The 21,121-nt window shown below is 44.1% G+C and overlaps 2 protein-coding genes across 10 annotated transcripts in view; both read left to right on the top strand.

Annotated features, from left to right (window-relative positions):
* Nucleotides 1-16,681, top strand: part of Cpeb1 (cytoplasmic polyadenylation element binding protein 1) — a 104,195-nt gene extending 87,514 nt beyond the window's left edge. For 4 of the 9 annotated variants that reach the window (XM_034506885.2, XM_034506895.2, XM_034506859.1 and 1 more), the window contains exons 4-12: nucleotides 373-596; nucleotides 2,217-2,469; nucleotides 6,387-6,500; nucleotides 6,800-6,889; nucleotides 7,824-7,960; nucleotides 11,363-11,561; nucleotides 13,037-13,131; nucleotides 13,633-13,713; nucleotides 15,275-16,681. In XM_034506885.2, coding sequence (XP_034362776.1) covers nucleotides 373-596; nucleotides 2,217-2,469; nucleotides 6,387-6,500; nucleotides 6,800-6,889; nucleotides 7,824-7,960; nucleotides 11,363-11,561; nucleotides 13,037-13,131; nucleotides 13,633-13,713; nucleotides 15,275-15,373 — 1,292 coding nt within the window. In that variant the 3' untranslated portion in view covers nucleotides 15,374-16,681. Of the gene's footprint in view, nucleotides 1-372; nucleotides 597-2,216; nucleotides 2,470-6,386; nucleotides 6,501-6,799; nucleotides 6,905-7,823; nucleotides 7,961-11,362; nucleotides 11,562-13,036; nucleotides 13,132-13,632; nucleotides 13,714-15,274 lie in introns of all 9 variants that reach the window. The other 5 variants (XM_034506869.2, XM_076936850.1, XM_076936854.1 and 2 more) reach the window with 2 other exon arrangements.
* Nucleotides 16,682-18,570: 1,889 nt separating this feature from the next.
* Rps17 (ribosomal protein S17) lies at nucleotides 18,571-21,121 on the top strand. Its single transcript, XM_034493870.2, has 5 exons — nucleotides 18,571-18,687; nucleotides 18,892-19,043; nucleotides 19,390-19,495; nucleotides 20,011-20,076; nucleotides 21,004-21,121. The coding sequence occupies exons 1-5, from the start codon at nucleotides 18,685-18,687 to the stop codon at nucleotides 21,082-21,084; spliced, it is 408 nt and encodes a 135-aa protein (XP_034349761.1). The 5' UTR covers nucleotides 18,571-18,684; the 3' UTR covers nucleotides 21,085-21,121.

Below are 21,121 nucleotides of genomic sequence, written 5' to 3'. Positions count from 1 at the left end.
ACTGCAGGTGTATCCAGACGTTAATAGCAACTATAACCAAAGTCCCCAGTGGCAAAGTCTCAGATGGTGGCACTACTCCTTAAGCCTGGTGGCAGAGAATAGTTTTGCTATTGCTTTAGTAGAAAGAGTTCTGGTATTCAGTCATCCTGCAACTTCTAATGAGGACTGGGTAACCAGCTCTCCCAAACCATCAGTTATTTGTACATTATGTTCTGTGTTTCTGAATTGCTCTCAAAGGTTAAATCTGCCTTGGGTGACTATGGGAGAAAAAAAGGGGGGAGGAGGTCTTGTCTGGAAAGAAAATTAAAAAGGTTACGAGCATTCCTTTTCTTTTTTATTATTTATTTTTTTGTTTATTTTTTGTCATCCTAGTATTAAGCATGCTCCAAAATCCACTGGGGAATGTCTTAGGAAAAACCCCCTTGAGCTTCCTGTCTCTGGATCCCCTTGGGTCTGACTTGGACAAGTTCCCAGCACCCTCAGTTAGAGGATCTCGCCTGGACACCCGGCCCATCCTGGACTCCCGTTCTAGCAGCCCCTCTGACTCAGACACGAGTGGCTTCAGCTCTGGATCAGACCATCTCTCAGATTTGATTGTATGTAACATGCTCAGGAGTGGGAGTGTAGAGGTGGAGTTATCTGTGTGTCCTAGGGGAAAGATGCTACAGTGTCTGTCTTAGAACTTGAAATGGGTGCCTCACAGTAGGATGCAGGCAAGAGAGATGGGTCATCAGGCACCTTTATATAGCTGTTCATCCTTAGCAAACTCACAGACACTTTGAATGTCCATGAGAAATATATTTTAGAACCCAGTATCTTTTACTTGTTACTCAAAGAGCTGTTAGAGAACAGTAGATTTCAAAGTAAATATAAGCATCTTGTCAGTGTTGAAGTACATGGATGTTTTCTTTTTAGTCTTTAAAAACTATAATTATATACCTCTATGTATAATGTCCCAAAGTTCATAAGTGGTATTTTAATAAGTGACATTAATAAGTCATAATTAATCATTAACACTGGAATTTTGACTTAGATTTGACTTCAGCTCCTATACTTTTACACTGACCCATGCCAACTCACAGTCAGAAACTATCATCAAATATATATATAAAACCTACAGTGAAAGGTGACATGTGCAGGCTCCATGTTAATTACAGTTAGGAAATGGATTAGGCTGGGTGGGGAAGATGGTATAAATAGCATATATAGGATAGCATAGACAGTCTAGCTAGAGGGTAAAAGTAATTACGTATGTGTCTTGAAGGTAAAGAGGCAATGAGACAATTTTCCAAAATAAGATACATTTTAAGGTACCACCTCAACTTTGCTTTTCAGTTACTAAATGCCATGAGCTAAATGTTTAACCAAATAGGAGGGCTCATTTCTCACCTTCTTGTCTTTATGGTTACCCATTCATGGCTTTTAGAACCCACCCTGTTGTCATCTTCCACCTGTCCTGAACTTTGAACACTGGCATTGATTAGTATTCTAGTTGCCCACTCATTTACTCTGTCCAGACTAACTTCTAGAATAACAGCTACAATCAGGTCCTTTACTTCTCTGGACTTGAGGTTATACCCTGTGGGACAGGTTCACAAGGTACTTGCTTTGTTTCATTACTTAGAACTCATCTTGGGAATTTACCTCATGCCTGACAAATATAGCTCTCTCAGATACCACATCTAAGGATTAATTTGGAAGGAGACAAAGCTAACACAGAAGAAGAAATGAGAAAGTTTTTGTATTTATAGAAAATATTCTATTAAATTTTAATAATACACAAGTTTGACTCTCAGAATTTCAAGCTTTAACACAAATATATAGTATAACATGTTCAAATACATTTCTAATAGAACATAAATGTGTCAGAGGAAAAAAAGATGTTTAGCAATAGTAGCAATAGGTAACTGGTGATAAATAAAATTTGATAAATTTATCAAAATTTTTAGGAAAATTCTCTGGCAAGAAAAAATGTCTATGTTGAGAGACAGTTTATTTTAATTATATCTCTATATAACTATCTATATAACTAATCTTAAAAATGATCTATAACTAATCTTAAAAATGAATAGGAAGACAGACTGAAAGAAAATATATCAGATTATAAATGCAAATTATAAATGTTATATTAGATAGTTTTCCTATTTCTGCTATGTGATTATTACTTTATAACAAAACTGTCTTTTAAAATCTTTGTCTTCTTTTTCCTCCTCTAGTCAAGCCTTCGCATTTCCCCTCCTCTGCCCTTTCTTTCTATGACGGGAAATGGTCCCAGAGACCCTCTAAAGATGGGAGTTGGGTCTCGAATGGACCAAGAACAAGCTGCTCTTGCTGCAGTTGCTCCCTCTCCAACCAGTGCTCCAAAGAGATGGCCAGGAGCTTCTGTGTGGCCATCTTGGGACATTCTTGGAGCTCCTAAAGACCCATTCAGCATAGAGAGAGAGGCTAGACTCCACCGGCAGGCTGCAGGTAAGTGCTGTATAGATGTGGCTATGTGTGAAGCCTGAGACCTCTTTCTACAGACAGAATTTTTTCACAGAGTGAAAAAAATTATTATTTATTCACATAGTGACGAACTCTTCTGGAAGAGGGTTTGATAGTGTGGTAAAGTTCCAGGTCTAAAGAGCCATGTGTTCTGTAGAATAAAGGACAGCCTTGAGATTGAGTGAAGGAGGGCAGACAGCCTGGTACACAGGCCGTGCTGCAGCAGAAGATGGCTGGCCCACCTCTTACTCTGGGCTTCTGTGGAAGATGTTCAGTGCCCTTGTTTTTTATTGTTGCATGAGAAAGACAAAACCTTGAAAATAATGTCTACGGTTTTGTCTACCTTCCTTATTTCTAATTGGAAGTCATAGCATCCAAAGTTCATTTTCTGACTTTCTGCCGAGATTTTTTTTGGGGGGTGGGGGGATTGGTACATTCAGGGTAGGTTGTCTTGTTGTTAACTTCTAAGATGTAGGATATCACCAAGTGCTCTGATCTCTTTGAAGTCCATTAGTTTCTTTAAATAATCTTGATGTGCAAGCTGGAGAGATGGCTCAGTGGTTAAGAGCACTGGTTGCTCTTCCAGAGGACCCGGTGTTCAGTTCCTACCAGCCATATGACACATTATGATTATCTATAGCTCCAGTTCTTGAGGATTCAAACCCTTTGTAGCCTCTGTAGGCATCAGGTATGTACACAGTGTATGTGCAAGCAAGACACCTATATACATAAAAAATAAAAATCTTTTTTTATTGGGTATTATATTTACATTTCAAATTTTATTCCCTTACCCCACTACCTCCCCCCACCACCCAGAAACCTCCTATCCCATCCCCCATCCTCATGCTTCTATAAGGCTGTGCCCCCCACCTAACCCCCTCCCACCTCCCCACCCTTACATTCCCCCCCCACTCGGTGTTCATCCTTCATGGGACCAAGAATCTCCTCTCCCACCAATGCCCGACAAGGTCATCCTCCCCTACATATATAGCTGGAGTCATGGGTCCCTCCCTATGTGCTCCCAGGCTGGTGGTTTAGACCTTGGGGAGCTCTGGTTGGTTGGTATTGTTGCTCTCCTCATGGGGTCACAAACCCTTTCTGCTCCTTCAGTCTTCTCTCTAATCTCTCCATTGGAAAACCCTTGAGCAGATCAGTGGTTAGCTGTGAGCATCGTCCTCTGAATGTGTCAGTCTCTGGCAGACCTCTAAGGAGACAGCTATATTAGGTTCTTGTCAGCATGCACTTCCAGCCATCCACATCAGTGTCTAGCTTAGGTGACTGTACATGGGATGGATACCCAGGTGGAATGGTCTCCAGATGGCCCCTCCTTCAGTTTCTGTCCCATGTTTTGTTTCCATATTTGCTCCCTTGAGTATTTTTGTTACTCCTTCTAAGTAGGACTGAGGCATCCACACTTGGTCTTCCTTCTTCATGAGCTTCATATGGTCTGTGAGTTGAGTCTTTGTTATTCCAAGCTTTTGGGCTAACATCCGATTATCAGTGAGTAAATACCATGTGTGTTCTTTTGTGATTGGGTTAACTCACTCAGGATGGTAATTTCTAGTTCCATCCATTTACCTAAGAATTTCTCTAATTCATTATTTTTAATAGCTAATACTCCATGTGTAAATGTACCACATTTTTTTAATCCATTCCTCTGTTGAGGGACATCTGGGTTCTTTCCAGCTTCTGGCTGCTATGAACATAGTGGAGCATATGTCCTTGTTATATGTTGGAACATCTTCTGGGTATATGCCCAGGAGTGATATAGCTGGATCCTCAGGTAATGCTATGTCCAGTTTTCTGAGGAACCACCAGACTGATTTCCAGAGTGGTTGTACCAGCTTGCAATCTCACCAACAATGGAGGAGTGCTCCACATCCTAGCCAGCATCTACTATCACCTGAGTTTTAGATCTTAGCCATTCTGACTGGTGTGAGGTGGAATCTCAGGGTTGTTTTGATTTGCATTTCCCTGATGACTAAGGATGTTGAACATTTATTAAGGTGCTTCTCGGCCATTCGAGTTTCCTCCTTTGACAATTCTTTGTTTAGCTCTGTACCCCGTTTTTTTAAATAGGGTTATTTGGTTGTCTGAAGTATAATTTCTTGAGTTCTTTGTATATCTTGGATATTAGCCCTATATCAGATATAGGATTGGTAAAGATCTTTTCCCAATCTGTTGGTTGCCACTTTGTCTTATTGAGAGTGTCCTTTGCTGTACAGAAACTTTGTAATCTTATGAAGTCCCATTTGTCAATTCTTGATCTTAGAGCATAAGCCATTGGTGTTCTGTTCAGGAACTTTTCCCCTGTGCCCAGGTATTCAAGGGTCTTCTACACCTTCTCTTCTATTAGTTTCAGTGTATCTGGTTTTATATGAAGGTCCTTTATCCACTTGGACTTGAGCTATGTACAAGGAGATAAGAATGGATTGATTTGCATCCTTCTACATGTTGAACCATCCAGTGGAAAAAGGACAGCATTTTCAGCAAATGGTGCTGGTTCAACTGGAGGTCAAAAAATAAAAATCTTAAAAATCATTTTAATAGTCTTTTTTTTTCTGAATTTTGAGACAGGGTCTCTCTACATAGCCCTGGCTGTCCTGGACTGCACTGTAGGTCAGGCTGGCCTTGAACTTAGAGATCCACCTGCTTCTGCCTCCTGAGTGTTGGGATTAGAGTTATGTGCCACCATGTCCAGGTGCATAGTCTTAAGTATATGTTAAATCTTTTTTTTTTTTTAATATTACACCTGAGCTTGGAAGAAAATGAGCTACTTATATCATTAACTACTAATGTCTTCATTGTTTTCCACCCAAGTAATGGCTCTGTGGTCTGGTACCTGACTGAATGAACATTATTTCTCTATTACACATTTTGCATAGAGCTCATCCTTATCTCGTTCTCCCTAGTAGTGTGAATACCCTGTTCATCTAGTGATTCTGATCGCCCATGTCTGTGTTTACTGTGTGGTCACTGTTCCGGATGCTTTCTGGAGGCTACCTGTTTTTATGTGAGAGAGTGGTGCCCAGTTTCCTGTCACAGAACACATTAGCCCTGTTCATGGGAGGGGTAATGTCTCGTCTCCTTGAATGTCTTCCTCAGTGCTGAAGGAAAGGGTAATGTGTCGAGAAGTCTTCACCCAGGTCACCTTATAATGGGAAGGGCTTCAACTGACCTCTGAGAACAGACCTCTGGAAATTAGCAGGACAAGCCAATCTGAAGAGCGGTCCAAGCATATACAGCAAAAAGGGTCTCTTGACATATTTGGGTTTGACATAAGTAGGAAGCAGAGGGTTTGGACAGAAATCCATTATCATACTGTGTGGGCAGCAGGGAAATTCAGTGCCTACTCCAGTGCTTGTGGGTCGGGTGGTGGAGCATGGAGATGTGTTTACTGTTGAGTTGTGTTTCTACTGACAGTGTCTTGACTTCTGTGGTGGATGAATTCAGAGACAAGAAAACAGCAGAGCATTCCTTTAACTGAGGGAGAAAGTCTGCTAGGGTCAGGAACTTGGATATGTGCTCATTCAATCTACTCCTAAATCTTACAAATCTACTTAATACTATAGATAGCAAGATAAAGCTGCTTCGTTGATAGTTAATAAGTTATATAGTCAAAATAACTTTAGTTGTGATATTTTTTTACCCTATACATCTGGTACTCCTTTCAATTTTATTGGAGGCAAAGCTGATGAGGTAGGATTATCAAAGTTACCTTAAATATTTGAGGAGACATAAAGTGTTCTGTCTTTCAGAATAATCATGGATACTTTCCTGGGAAACCCAATTGGAATTGTGAATGTTCCATTTCCTCAACAAGTCTATTTCAGAGAAGGGTAGTGACTTCGTTGATTGTCTGAACCCTCCCCCCCCCTTTTTTTTTTTGTCTCCTCCCAAAGCTGTGAATGAAGCTACGTGTACCTGGAGTGGCCAGCTTCCTCCCCGGAACTATAAGAACCCCATCTACTCATGCAAGGTGTTCCTAGGAGGTGTTCCTTGGGATATTACAGAAGGTGAGCTGCCTCTGAGATCTCTTACGAGTTAAGTGGAGCATATCTTTCAAGAGTGTGAACCCCAGGCTCCAGGTTAGAGCCTGAGCCTCAGCACAGGTGTTACAGAAGCAGCTGAGAGAGAAAGTACATTTCATAAGCTTTTGTAGAGCTCTATGTGTCCGCTTACACACGAGACCAGAAGTCAGTTCTGAGTTGTTTCTCAGGAGCAGTGAACCTTGGGAGGAGTACTGGTGATCCTGTGTTTGTCTTTCCTGAGTAGACTATGTATTGGTTTCTGTTGTTCTTCCCCATCTGTGCAGCTGGATTGGTTAACACCTTCCGTGTTTTTGGCTCTCTGAGTGTGGAGTGGCCTGGTAAGGATGGCAAGCACCCCCGGTGTCCTCCCAAAGGTAATATGCCTAAAGGTAATAAAGACATGGTAGGACTTTTTTTTTCCCTTCTCCCTCACATGTACTGCACCATGTGTTGCTGGGCTGTCACAGACGCATGCTGGTAAAGTAGGCACTCCAGGGTAAAGTCAACACACCCTCTTCTATTTTGCACACTCCTTTGTCCATCTGTCCAAACTTGCAGTGATGTGGGGAGATGCCATCAGACCCCTTCCTGAGCACCTCCCTCTGAACCTAAACCCCCACCAGTGCCTTCCCTCTTGAATAAGGTATTCACTTCAAGAGTGTTCTTTTGCCTGCCTTTGCTGCCCCAAGGGTTGTTGTCTGACCCACTTCTGAGATTCCCTTTAGAGTTGGCAGGAATGAGGACCAAATAGCTGATTCCTCACTGGTCTAAAATGAGATTCTGCCCTGTAGAAAGAAGCGGGTGCTATTTTCACTCTGCCCCATCCCCCATCTTCACTGAACTTGAACCAGTGGTTTAACTAGGCTTTTAAAGCAGTACTTGCGTTCTCTGTAAACTGACCACAGACCTGCTATTTTTCCTGGCTCTGTTGACCTGAGCATACTCTTGTATTCTGGGGTAGAGAGAGCTATATGGCTATAGATGAGGTCATCTGTCCCAGCCTGACAGGACCTTTCCTTAGCAAAATTTGATATAAATCTCTCTCCCTTAGTATAGCATAAGGCATAGTAAATGGTCTGAGAAGCCTTTTCAGAAGTAGAACAAAATGTACCTTGGGGTAAGGGATTCGATTCAGTAGTGGAGTGCTTGCCTAGCATGCAGTACCCTCCAAAAAATGTGCCTTGCACTTGACACTTCCTCCCTTAGAAGAAACTCCCTGCTCGAAGCTTTGACTCTTCAGCCACACTAGAGGATGTTAAATTGCCACCTGAGGGGTATTAAGGCTTCTTTTTCTTTTGTTGAGTATAGGGTATGTATATTTGGTGTTTGAACTAGAGAAGTCCGTCCGGGCCTTGCTTCAGGCTTGTTCTCATGACCCGCTGAGCCCAGATGGCCTGAGTGAATATTATTTCAAGATGTCCAGCCGGAGGATGCGCTGCAAAGAGGTGAGTTAGTTTGGTAATCCTATATTAGTTACTTTACGTTGCTGTGTTAGTTACTTTTTTATTGCTGTGATAAAACACCATGGCCAAGGTAACCTATAAAAGAGAACATTTAATTTGGCTTATGGCTTCAGAAGGTTAAAGCTCATGTGGAGTAAAGGCGTGGCAGCAGCAACAGCAGAGAGGTCACATCTCAGCCTAAGCAGGAGGCAGAGAGCACGTGGGAAATATAGTGACAGGAGTATTCTAAACCTCAAAGCCTTCTTCCCCCCCCCCCCCCGACACTCCATGTCCAACAAGGCCACAGCTCCTAATTGTTCCCAAGTAGTTCCACCAACTGAGGACTAAGCATTCAAACATTCTTACTGAAACCAGCATAGTCACTGGTAAACCATGACTTAAGTCATAGTCACCATGACTTAAGGCAACTTACAGAAGAATTTATTTGGGCTTATGGTTCTACAAGGATAAGAGTTCATAATGGCAGGAACAAGATAGCTGCAGGAACAAATGTTAAAAGCTTACATCCTTTACCATAAGCACAAAACAGAGAGAGCAAGTTGGAAGTGAAAGAATTTTCATCTCAAAGCCTTCTCAGGGTGACTCAGTTCCTCCTACAAGGCTATACCACCAAAATTTTTTAACTGCACCACCTACTGGGGACACCATTCAAATACCCAAGACTTTGGGAGACAATTCTCATTCAAACCAACACACCCTTCCTTTCTTGATATTTGACATATCATGGCACTAGATTTTCTTGGCACCAGTTCTTGCTAAGGAAAGACATCTGGTTGGTTGGTTGGTTGGTTGGTTGGTTGTTTTGTTTTGTTTTGTTTTGTTTGGCCCACGGTAAATACATCCACTATTTTCTAGATTGCATTTTTTAAAAATCCAGCTGTTAAGCCTTACTGAGATGAAAGGGAGGTATGTGAATGTGCACACACAATCCTGGAACCAGTGTGGGGGGTGGGGGGGGGTCGAGCCTTCCCAGCCTTTTCTGTTCTTTTCTGATCTACACTTAAATCTCAACCCTCATCTTAGAGATGAAATTGAAAGCAGCAAGCTTTTCAGCTTGTATGAAACTGATAAAAATCTGCAGATATTTCCCTCTAGTTCTGCTTCCTGACCCCATAATGTATGATGAGTGAGTTAGTCCCCTCAGCACACACCCAGCCGTGGCTGCTTCACTCCCTCTTGGGCCTTTCTTAGTTACATAGCTCTGTCAATATGATACCTCTCTACATATTCTTGACAGAAGCTGGTGTGTCCTGGATAGCATACTGATTTCACATTGGGGAACCTCATTGCTGATTCTTACCCCAGGCTTATTGAATCATTTGTTAAGAGTTTAGGAATCTCTTTTAATCAGGCTCCCTAACTGGATAGTTTTGAGAACCAGTTGTTTTGAGTTTAAAAGTTGTTGTCCTGTTTTTATTAGGATGATTCTAAAGAACACCACTTTTGTGAAATAAAGCTATTGTGAAATTGTATTGCTCATCTGTAAGACAGGAAGCCAAAAATATCTCTAATTAAAAAGACCAGTGCTTTCCAGGGGAGGAAAACAGACTAGGTAAAGCACAAAGGATTTTTTGGGGGCTGTGAGATGACGTTCAGTTGCCATTGCGGTGTTAGAAAGTCACCACACATTCCCTCTAACCAGTGCTGTGCAGCAGACATGGAGAAAGCCCAGTGCTCACTCTAGCTTTGAGGTGATGATGATTGTCAGTGTGAGGTCATCAGCTGGAACAAACTGGTCTTTTGGTGCAGACAGAGCATTGCTAGTTGAGGGGCTTGAGGGGGGCAGTATGTGGGAATGTCAGCTCTTTTGTGCAGTTTTACTGTGAACCTAAATCAATTCTTAGAAACTAAAGTCCGTTTTTTTAAAAATCTGTATCTCAAAAGAGGGAAATGCTAATTGGGATGGCCACACCACTTTTAGATAGTTTATTGACTCGTCTGGTTCTTTGCTTTATAGAAGCTTCCCCCATGTTTCTCTTGTTCAAGCAGCTCATTGTAGGTAAGATTACATCATCTACTCTTTCCTCCCTTGTCCCCTGCCTTCACACATGAGACTGGCATAGCTACAGGACAGCCAGCCTGCTCACGCCCTGATCATACCTTCCCATCTCCCACCCCTCCATATCACCTCAGAGACTGAGTGTCCCTTTGATGCTCCGGCTCCCCCAGCCATCTCTCTTCTGTGACTGCACATCCTACTGTGGCCTCCATCCTCCTGTCATCTTTTCTACCTCAGTTAATGTATTCATTTTGTGGTTCTACTGTTTTTAGACCCAGATTTACCTGTCTAACCTGTCCTACCTGGGCCCTATATTCTTTGATATATCCTGTAACTGTAGATTGCCCTATGTGCAAAGTAGTCTTTTTTGAATTTGTATGGCTGTTGGCTTTCCCATGCACCTTCTCTACCAGGTTCTTCAGACTTCAGGCCCTTTCTGGTTCCTCCTTACTTCCCACTCAGAAAGTATGACCTCTGCAGATTTCCATTGAAGAATATCTTGTGACCTGTGACCATTGCCACCAACGTTGTTCAGATCTTCTTTTAACACCTCTTGGTGTTTGCCTCAGTTCTCTTCCTGCTTCAAAACATTAAAGAAAATCTAGCTAATTTAACATAAATAGTTCCTGGCATCTGTAAGCCTAGTTGATTGTAAAGCCCTCTGCCTGCTATACTAGGCTTGATTCTGGGGTCAGAGACTCAGAGGAAAGATGTCAGCACTTACACTGGTGTTAGTGAAATTTTTAACACTTCAGATATCTGTGTATGGCCACAGAGAGATAGAGGTGGCGGGGGGGGGGGGGCGAGGGGGCAGACACAAAGAGACAGACAGATGGAGAGACATACACAGAGAGAGAGAGAGAGAGAGACAGACAGACAGACAGACAGACAGACATACAAAGGGCAGGGGGAGATGTTCTCACTGTTGCTGGCACAAAGGCCTCTAAATACCTTGGTTTTGCCAGTAACTTTCTCAGTGATATAAGCATTTCCATCTTTCTATCCTTCATGCTTCTAACTTTGAAATGTTCTGTGAGATCTCCTGTCACAAGGACTCTTGTTTTCTTTCTTGAGACCTCATGCTCTGTTAGTTCCTGTGGCCCTTGGTTGGAGTTATACTATTCTGGGCCTGTCAGTTTGGTCCTTTCTGATTACTCTGCACAATGAGCAAGGTCTGTTGTATTCACTTTTATCATTATGAACAAAGGAAATTCAACTTAAATTGTGTTGGGTAAAGCCTGTGTGCCCCAGATGGGTGACGGTGCCCATTCACCTCTGTGTAGTCACAGTAGCTGCGGCTGTAGTATTCAGAGCACGCACCCTACTGCTCAGGAAGCTCCGTCTTTCTGAAGATGTCAGCTGATAAACCTTTTCGGGGTTTTCAGGTACAGGTAATCCCTTGGGTCTTGGCTGACAGCAACTTTGTCTGGAGCCCATCTCAGAGGCTGGATCCCAGCAGGACGGTGTTTGTTGGTGCCTTGCACGGGATGCTCAATGCTGAGGCTCTGGCTGCCATCTTGAATGACCTATTTGGTGGAGTGGTGTATGCTGGGATTGACACAGATAAGCACAAGTACCCCATTGGTGAGTGTCCTACTTCTGTGTGGGAAGGCTTGGTGCCCCTGGGAGTAGATTAAGATTGTAATACTTACCCCTTGGGAGTGTAGAGAGACCTGACCCAGGTTTGCAGATCATCTTTTCCTCTAGAAGTTAACAGTACTGGCCCATCTGCATCTTGCTTCTGCTACTGTTTCACATACTGGGAAAAAGGGTAATTGTAGGACTATAGTAGTATTGGTGAAAAGGATGAAAGAAGTTTGTTGGAAATTCAAAGTACACAGTCAAAAACTATGCATTTAAAGACTACTCTTTTTTTTTTTTTTTTTTTTTTTTTTGGTTTTTCGAGACAGGGTTTCTCTGTGTAGCCCTGGCTGTCCTGGAATTCACTCTGTAGACCAGGCTGGCCTCAAACTCAGAAATCCGCCTGCCTCTGCCTCCCAAGTGCTGGGATTAAAGACGTGCACCACCACCGCCAGGCCTAAAGACTACATTTTATTAAGAACTTTCCTTCATTAAAAGTTCTTCCCAGGCAAAGTGTCATGTGCCTGTAATCCCAATACTTGGGAGATAGAGGCAGGTGGATCTCTGAATTCAAAGGCATCCAGGACTACATATTGATACCGTGTCAGGAAAGAAGGGAAATGGGAAGAAGGAAAAGGAAGGGAAATTTGTTTTTGATTTTAAATCTTTGATAATGTCTAGAATCAGACAAGGTCAGGTACTTTCTGGATAATTTTTTTTTTAAATGGCATACCCATTGAGCTGTTCTATCTTGATGTCCATGTTTTGACTGAGTTTTGATCAGCCTTTCTGAGAAAGGAGGTTTTCCAGACATAGTACAGTAATCTCAGTGATTGTGCTTAGAAGTAGAGCTGGATCAAGGCTTGTAGTTAAGCCCCTTCTCAGATGCCTGGTCTGCCCACCCACAATGAGTCTGGTCAGGGAGAAGCACTGTGTGCTTGTCAGTACTAAGCTGCAGATGGAGAACTAGGACTTGAGAGGCTATAGAGGGGGCGGGACAGGGGGGCAGCACTTGGCAAGACAGGGATTCTCCTAGCTCTCCTGCTAGTTTCTAGTTCTCTACAGTACCTCTGGGCAAGTCAGGGCTTGATTGTTATTCCTGCAGTTTAGTCTGCAGTGGTTTCTGCCTGAGCCCTTAGTCCTTCTCTGTGCCTCTACCTGCACTAGAGGGGAGCCCCTTTCCTTTCCTCATTACCTAATGGTTTATATCAATGTGTCTTCGGACCAGTGTGATAGCTGTTAAAGTACTTGAAATGCAGCTTCTCCTGTGTGTTAAAATAACTTGAACGCTTAGGTAAAATATATTACTAAAATTCCACTGCTTTTGATTTTGCTGTGACAACCACAATTAAATTAGAAATTAATAAACACTTACCTTTATGTCAGATAGCACTGGTGTAGAAACAAGGTTTCTTGAATGTTGAAGAGGATTTAAGAGAATTTGAGCAGAAGGTATAAGCTTGTGCCTATTTTCCTAGGGTCTGGCCGTGTGACTTTCAATAACCAACGCAGTTACCTGAAAGCAGTCACCGCTGCTTTTGTGGAGATCAAAACCACCAAGTTTACTAAGAAGGTGAGTGTGTGGTTAGTGTTCATATTTTGAGACTCGGATCAGTTATAAATAGTGTAGTTCCAAGACTGGAGAAGTGAGCCCAACTGCAGAGTTAACCTGAGTTCGGGACTGAGGTGGGATTTTACCTCTGGAGACTCAGACTGTCAGCTGCTTGTGTGCAAATGAGTGTGGGTGGGAAGAAGTGTTCTTATTGTGACATTTGTCTGAAACTGCTAAGTAGCAACTTTAATCCTTTGAACACTTAGCTGCTGATTGATAGAGGACTAGGGTTCGTTCCACCTGAAAGAGCAGGCAGTAAGGTCTGTGGTGTCCAAAGGCTACAAGCCACCAGCTCTGTCTCTGGATGAGATAAGCCTATCATTTGGGATCTGTATTCAGCCCTTGCCTACAATTCTGTCTAGCCTCCTTAAGAACAAACACCCTGCTTTCCTGTATACTCAATACTGTGTAACTACAGTTCCTCTGACCCATAGAGCCATTTTATCTTCTTTTGTTCCTCAGGTTCAGATTGACCCCTATCTAGAAGATTCTCTGTGTCTTATCTGCAGTTCACAGCCTGGTCCCTTCTTCTGCCGAGATCAGGTGAGTCCTCTGGGCATATAGATGTCTATGAAGTCCCTACCACATTTTAAAAATTATTAAGGCACATTTATGACATGAGAAGTAGACTTCTGAGGTAACTTATCTCTGAGAGCATAGAGACACGTAGTTGAGAACACCCTGTACATAGATTGATCCACTCTAGGCATAGGAAAAGTGCTTGTTGAATTTTTGGCCCTTCCCTTCCTGGGCTGCTGCTGTCGTACAATATGGCATTGGTAATGGTGGGTGCTTTGTTTATTATTGTTGGAAATGGTCTTACTGTTCAGTCCTGGCTATAACTAAGCTGGCTTTGATCTCTCAGCAAGCCTGTTACCCACTGCTCCTACCTGAGCATTAGAATCGCTGGCACATGTCACCATTAACTAACACACTCTCTCTGTCTCTGTCTCTGTCTGTCTGCCTCTCTCACTCACTCACTCACGTGTGTGTGTGTGTGTGTGTGTGTGTGTGTGTGTGTGTATCAACACCTAGTCCCATTTACGCTGCTCATACACTCATACACTGCAGTGGTTCATCTACCAGAGAGTTAACTCTTGAAGAAAACCTGCTTTCCTTTTTCCAGAAGCCATCAGCTATCAGTAGCTCTCAGCTAGGAGAAGTTGCTTGTGAGCCTTTTCCTGTTGCCATTCATTCTGGAATGTTCACTGGGTTAATCTTGTACAGGCACAACCATTGAACCACATTTTCAACCTTATATGAGATGTTTGGGAGCCTTCCAGACTTGAGCAATCCATCCATGCTTAGTTTGACTTAAAATGATGCTGTTATTTTTATAGAGACTATAAATAAATAGTCAAACAGAGGCTCCCTTGAGTTTACAATGGGTTTAGATAGTAAGATAAAACCTAGGCGGGCGGTGGTGGTGCACGCCTTTAATCCCAGCACTTGGGAGGCAGAGGCAGGCGGATTTCTGAGTTCAAGGCCAGCCTGGTCTACAGAGTGAGTTCCAGGACAGCCAGGGCTATACAGAGAAACCCTGTCTCGAAAAACCAAAAATAAACAAACAAATAAATAAATAAATAAACAAACAAATAAAAATAAAAAAGATAAAGCCTGAAAACAATTATCTTTCTAAGTCAGCATCTATGGATTAGTAACTTTCACAGTGACTCCTCAACTGCATATTCTTATTAGGAGGTTATGACTGCTTGGGGTTGGTTACCCAGCTAGCAAAGCCAGTCACTTCTTACTGAGAAGAGAAAGTCTTGTCTCCTAATACTTGAATTTGTAACCAGTTCTTCAGCATTCTCTCATGTTGGCAGCCATGAAATTGAACTGCTGTGTAGAAGAGAAGGGTGGAAAATTGGGAAGCTGCATGATCTCACATGTGCACACCAGAAGCCTAAAATGTTTGCATAAGATTACCCATAAAAACAGGGCTGCGTTCCCTTTGGTCAGCCAAAGCTCTGTTGGGATGAGAGGGCTAGCAGGACGTCTCTCTTGTAGCCCCCACAAAAGCCAGGGGTTTTAATTTCCTCTTAAAGCAGAACCTTTATATCTAGTGTTAACACACTTCTCTCTATATATACCCCTAACCTAGGTCTGCTTCAAGTACTTTTGCCGAAGCTGCTGGCACTGGCGACACAGCATGGAAGGCCTACGCCACCACAGCCCCCTAATGAGGAACCAGAAGAACTGAGATTCCAGCTAGAGAAGCTGGCCTTGCCCAGTGCCCTGTGGCGCCAGAGGCTGGCAAGTCAGGCAGCAGCCTGTTCCCTGCACAGGCGCCTAAGGAGCTAGCTTTCCGCAGACAAGGGAGAATTGTAGTCACCTTTGTACTTGCTAACTCTGTCTTTGTTTCTGCACTAATTAATGCACAATGAGTTTTTGTCAGGTTTTGTTTTCAGTGGGGTGCGTCAGAGCAAGGACCCTCAGGCGCACCCTCAAGCTACTGTAGTGTTCCCAGATTCTAGTTCATTTTGCAAATGAAAACAACAAAAAACTATGTGTCCAGAAGGTGTTGACACAGATGCCTACACTTAGGTTTATTTATTAAAGCGCTTGTTACATTCCTTGCAATACTGACGGTGGTGATGTGCAGGTCTCATTGGTTCATTCTGCAGTTGCCATACAGTGCCTTTCCATTTATTTAACCCCCACCTGAACGGCATAAATTGAGTGTTCAGCTGGTGTTTTTTACTGTAATAAACAAAGGAGACTTTGCTCTTCATTTAAACCAAATCATATTTCATAGTTTACGCTCGAGGGTTTTTACTGGTTCCTTTTTACACTCCTTAAAACAGTTTTTAAGTCGTTTGGAACAATAGATTTTTTTTTTCTTTCTTGGCAGCTTTTAACATTATAGCAAATTTGTGTCTGGGGGACTGCTGGTCACAGTTGCAAATCAAAGCATTTGTAACCAAGAGAAAAATTATTTTATTTAAAACTGGACCGGAGGAAAAATTAAGTCTGAGCAGCTGCTGTATATAGTTTTAAATGGTTTGTCGCACCTTATGTTGCACTTACGTTGGGGGAGGGTGGATAGAAGTTTTTAATCACAGTCACAGGACTTTTTCTTTTGTAACTAAGCTTAAAAATTTAAAAAAAGGGCTGCTTTTTGGTGGGGGCAGGTGAAGGCTCACAGGAGCCCTTTCTCCTAGAGGGGCAAGTACCCTTCCTTACAACTTTTATTTGAAGAATGTATGAATCAACAGTTACAGTTGACAAAAATGCTACTGGAATTGAAAACTTGACTCTTTTCTTTTTAATTTAATTACGACTTGCCCCTCTTAGGGATGCTGTGTGCCAAAGAACCAGTGTCATACCCCCCCCTGCTGAGCTGATGTTGCACTGTTGCATATCCCAGCTACTCTGTGGGTTTTGTGAAGCTGTGTGTGAAGTCTCTACCTCATTGTTGTATATGCAGGCAAGACTGCACTCTCCTACAGATGTGTGGAGTAAGCTGTGGTGTACTTTTTTTGGCACATAATAAACACGTTGCAGCAGAGTTGTGGTTTTGTCTCTGTGTCTGAGGTGTGTGGTAGCAAGCAGGGAAGAAGATTCCAGAGACAAGTCCTCTTTTCATGGATTCTCACTAATGGGATACCAGCCCGGAGGGATGGTATGTGTATTTGGAGACCTCCTCCTATGTGGAACTTTGTTACATCCTGGTCAGTCACTCTGGAGTATCCAGTACTTGGGTGATTACAATCTGTCTGAAATAAGAGGCCTATACATTTCACTTCTTCGCCCCCTCAAGGTGCAGCCCCAATGCTAGAAGCACAACTGCCAAGATGTCAGGAGCCACTTGTTAGCTGCTTTCCTGTGAGCACTGATGTGTTCCTCCTTCCTCTTGGACTTACTTGTTCTGATGTAGTATCTGAGTGTTGATTACTACTTTTTTATTTATTTATTTATTTTTATTTGAGCACACTGTAGCTGTCTTCAGACACACACCAGAAGAGGGCATCAGATCTCATTACAGATGGTTGTGAGCCACCATGTGATTGCTGGGAATTGAACTCAGGACCTCTGGAAGAGCAGTCAGTGCTCTTAACCCCTGAGCCAGCTCTCCAGCCCACTACTTTCCTTTTTTAATTCAGGGTCTTTCTTTGTGGCCTTGTCCTAGAACTCCTTATGTAAACCAGCCTAGCCTCAGGAAATCTGCCTGTTAGGCATCCCAAGTACTGGGATTACAGGTATGCACAGCATACCCAGCAGTACTTTTGTTTCTTGACAGCCTTTACACTAGTTTTCTTATAGACTCCATGGCTTTATGACAGGTCTGATGATTTTTCAAGTAGAGAAGTTTTGAGTCAGCCTGCTGAACAGATCCTTTGGGAAACTAGTCCAAGGGAGAGGGACTCCTAGGTACTAAACATCCTTGTAAGATGCAAAAACTCACTACTAATCAGAATACAAGAGTTTTCTTCCTGCAAGACTGTAAGGTCTAGTCTTCTACCTGGAGCCTGGCCTCCACTTCATTGGAAATTCACTGGTAAACTAAGCTGCAACCCCCAGAGATGACTGATGCTTTGATCCCTTCAGTTGTCTTCCAGTTCCATAGACAAGGTCATCTTTTTTTTCCTCCCTCCATGAGCTACTTTTAGAGTAAGGGCTTTCTGCTGTTTATCTGACCAAAGTGACATAGATGAGTTGAAGGATGAAGCACAGCCTTGGCCCCTTGATATATGCATTGGCCAGCACAGTCTCCTTAGGGTTGAGCACAGGACCCTGTCCCAGGAAACAGCTGAAGGAACTGTCCTCCCTGGACAGATGAGGCCATTAGATCAAAGCCTAAGAGCTTGCTTTGGGCTTGGGTATGGCAGAATAACCTGAAGAAGCTGAAGCTTGGAGATAGTGTCTTCACTGATAGGGAGCAGTATAGTTAACAGATCTTAATTTGTTGATATGTTTGAAAGCTCTCTGTGAGCCAGCCGCTGTTTTAAGCACTCGAGGTTAGCCCTTCCTGTTTAGCTCATACGGTTGAGAAAAGTAAAATATGCTAAGACGTTTAAGAGCAGCTCTAATGGAATACTGTGCTGGGATGTAAAGAAAAGCCACTCTGGTTGGGTGTTGATTGGTGTTAACACCGGGAAAGGAGAGGAACCTCTCCAATTAGGCTAGACTCTACTAAGCTCTGAGTAGAGAGGCACGCGCGGAGCGGAGATCAGGGATGACCCCCTCTGCTACTACACCTTTCATAGCTCGGGCCTCCTAGCTGCCTCATCTCAGAGCCTTAAAGTATCGCCTAGATTAAAGCACACTGAACGCCCGAGAGAAGCACAGAACTATTTGGAACGGGAACCAAGACGGCCGAGCTATCGGCGTGCGCACGCGCAGACTTTCGCCCCGCCCACAGCCAGGCACTGTCACTCCTCTCCGCTAGGGGCCGCTGTGGTACTCTCGCGAGCTTCACGCCGCTAAAGCCGGGCGGAAGCGGCTCTCTGGCCTGCGCTTTATAGGCCTCTCTTGTGTTTCCTGTTTCCTCTTTTACCGAGACCCGCCAACATGGTAGGTGTTTGGCTCTGAGAGCTCTGTCCTTTTCAATCCGCGCCCATCCTCCGCTTGTCGCGGCCTCAAGTCCGCAGCGACGGGCTGGCGGCCTGGCGGGCTTCCGCTTGAAGTTCTGCCCTCACCGGCCCCTCCGGGATCCGGCGCCGGCTTCCCCCACGGGAGGCTCGGCCGCCGCAGTGACTTTGCCCTCTCCACCTTCAGGGCCGCGTCCGCACCAAGACTGTGAAGAAGGCGGCCAGGGTCATCATCGAGAAGTACTACACGCGCCTGGGAAATGACTTCCACACCAACAAGCGCGTGTGCGAGGAGATCGCCATTATCCCCAGCAAGAAACTTCGGAACAAGATAGCAGGGTGAGTGGCGGCCCGGCGGCTGCCTGGGACAGCTGTCGCGCCGCCGCAGCCGCAGCCGCAGCCGCGCGCTGTTCTCGGTGGGCCGCTGAGGTACCTGCTTTCAGCATTTGTCACTGTGGCCGTGTTGTAGGAAAAGTTAGCAGTGCTGTGTCAAGGTACAAGTGCCAGAGAGTGGTGCCTGGGACGGAAGGCGGGGTGTTGGTGGAGTGTGAGGATTGTGGGGGCGGGCGAGGCTCTCCGACGGGGAGTCCGACCTCGATGTGGAAACGAAGTAGGTTTTGTATCCAGACCTTCTGGGTACTAGGCTGCAAGTGGTCACTGTTGTTCCTGGCTTGTGTGCTTGTAGCTATGTCACGCATCTGATGAAGCGGATTCAGAGAGGTCCTGTGAGAGGTATCTCTATCAAGTTGCAGGAAGAAGAGAGAGAGAGGAGAGATAATTATGTTCCTGAGGTAAACTTTGTGGGTCTTTCTCTGTACCTCTTACCTGCTCAGGTGGTAATGGCGGCTCATTTGTGGTGGGAACTCAGCTGAATGTGTGGGAAGTCTTAGCTGGGCTCAAACTGGTAAGAGATCTGGCTACCCCTGCCTTGTGAGTGCTGGGATTAAAGGCGTGGTCGCCGCGCCCAGCTGGGGTGCTTGTTATCAGCCTATTTATTAGCGTTTCTGCCATATCTAAATGCAGTTTCCTCCTTCTAGTGAGAGTGCCTTCCGACTTCTTAGCTTGACATACAAGTGTGAACCCACCTTAAGGCTTTCTGAATGCACACTAGATGATTCCGACATAATAATAAAGTAGTCTTAATTTCAGCATTTGGGAGGCAGAGGCAGATCTCTGAGCTTGAGGCCAGCCTGGTCTACATAGTGAGTTCTGGGACAGACAAGGTTATATGGAGAAACTCTAGTCTTGAGTGGGAGCAGAGGAGTTGAAAGATAACACATACTTTGGACTTCATTCTTTCTCTTAGGTCTCAGCCCTAGACCAGGAGATCATTGAGGTAGATCCTGACACCAAGGAAATGCTGAAGCTTCTGGTGAGTGTTGGCCCACTGCTTGAGTGAGGCTGGTTTCTAAACGGCTGTGGTTGCTTGTTCCTTGTGCTGAAATAGCTTTCACGAGACAATTCAGGAGTGTGGGATATACTGAGTTCTCTGTTTTTTCCTTGTTCTGGGGCTGGCTTCTAAATTGTGATATCCCCCTTCAGCTCTGGCTCTGTGATTACCTGCTTTCCTTGGAGAAAGCCCTCATTTCTAGAATAGGCTAGTCACAGCTCAGGTGTCTTCAATGTGGCTTATCAGGCAAAAGGACTGAGACTTGGCCCGTTTTCATAAGTATCTGAAGGTAAGATAGGCTCTGGAATCCAACATGCTTTTAGTGATTTTGAGCAGTTTGAGGCATTAAAAAAATAGCAAAATATTCTCCCCGTGTACCCACTGCTGGTCTCTGCATAGCCCTTCTTCTGAAACCATTTGGCTCCAGGGCATGGTGGGCCTCCTGGGTGCTGAGTTTGCATGGGGACAGGCCTGGTCCTCCACTCCTTAGTGCTTTGCGTATTGGGGGAGTGTTTTGGGCTCTACCTCTAAGCCCCTCTGACCACCAGGGTGTGTGCAGTGTGACCAGTACTGCTTCTGTAGCTTTACTTTGGCCAAGAAAATGCTTACAGGCTTTTAGGCTTTAGTTAGGTGCAGTGTAGTGGCAAAAGAGTGTTGAATCCTTGGAGGTGGAGGCCAGGCGTGGTTTTTGTTATGGGGTTTGGTGGTGTGTAGGCCAGTTCTGTGTCCTGCTAGGGAATACTGCTGAAGCCTGGCGGTTTGGATCGAAGTAGAGAATTTCATTTTGAGGGGTGTTTCATCAGTTGGGTATGTGTTGACAAGTTCCTGGGGGTGGTAAGCCCCTTGTCAGACAGGCAGGGCTGGCAGAGTACACCTGTGCCCACTCACCATGTGTCTGTTGTTTTGCAGGACTTTGGCAGTCTCTCTAACCTTCAGGTCACTCAGCCTACAGTTGGGATGAATTTCAAAACACCACGTGGAGCTGTTTAGTCTGTTATGCCATATTTTCAATAAACCTGAAAACAAG

Source organism: Arvicanthis niloticus, chromosome 1 (assembly GCF_011762505.2).
Source record: "Arvicanthis niloticus isolate mArvNil1 chromosome 1, mArvNil1.pat.X, whole genome shotgun sequence".
Lineage (NCBI taxonomy): Eukaryota > Metazoa > Chordata > Mammalia > Rodentia > Muridae > Arvicanthis > Arvicanthis niloticus.
The sequence above is the reverse complement of the archived record's forward strand: the minus strand, read 5'-3'. Positions and strand labels throughout refer to the sequence as shown.

Excerpts from the sequence above, each read along its gene's own strand:
- Rps17 (XM_034493870.2), top strand. Across the intron at positions 19,496-20,010 it reads GAGATAATTATGTTCCTGAG|GTCTCAGCCCTAGACCAGGA; the intron begins GTAAACTTTGTG and ends TCTTTCTCTTAG. Across the intron at positions 20,077-21,003 it reads AGGAAATGCTGAAGCTTCTG|GACTTTGGCAGTCTCTCTAA; the intron begins GTGAGTGTTGGC and ends GTTGTTTTGCAG.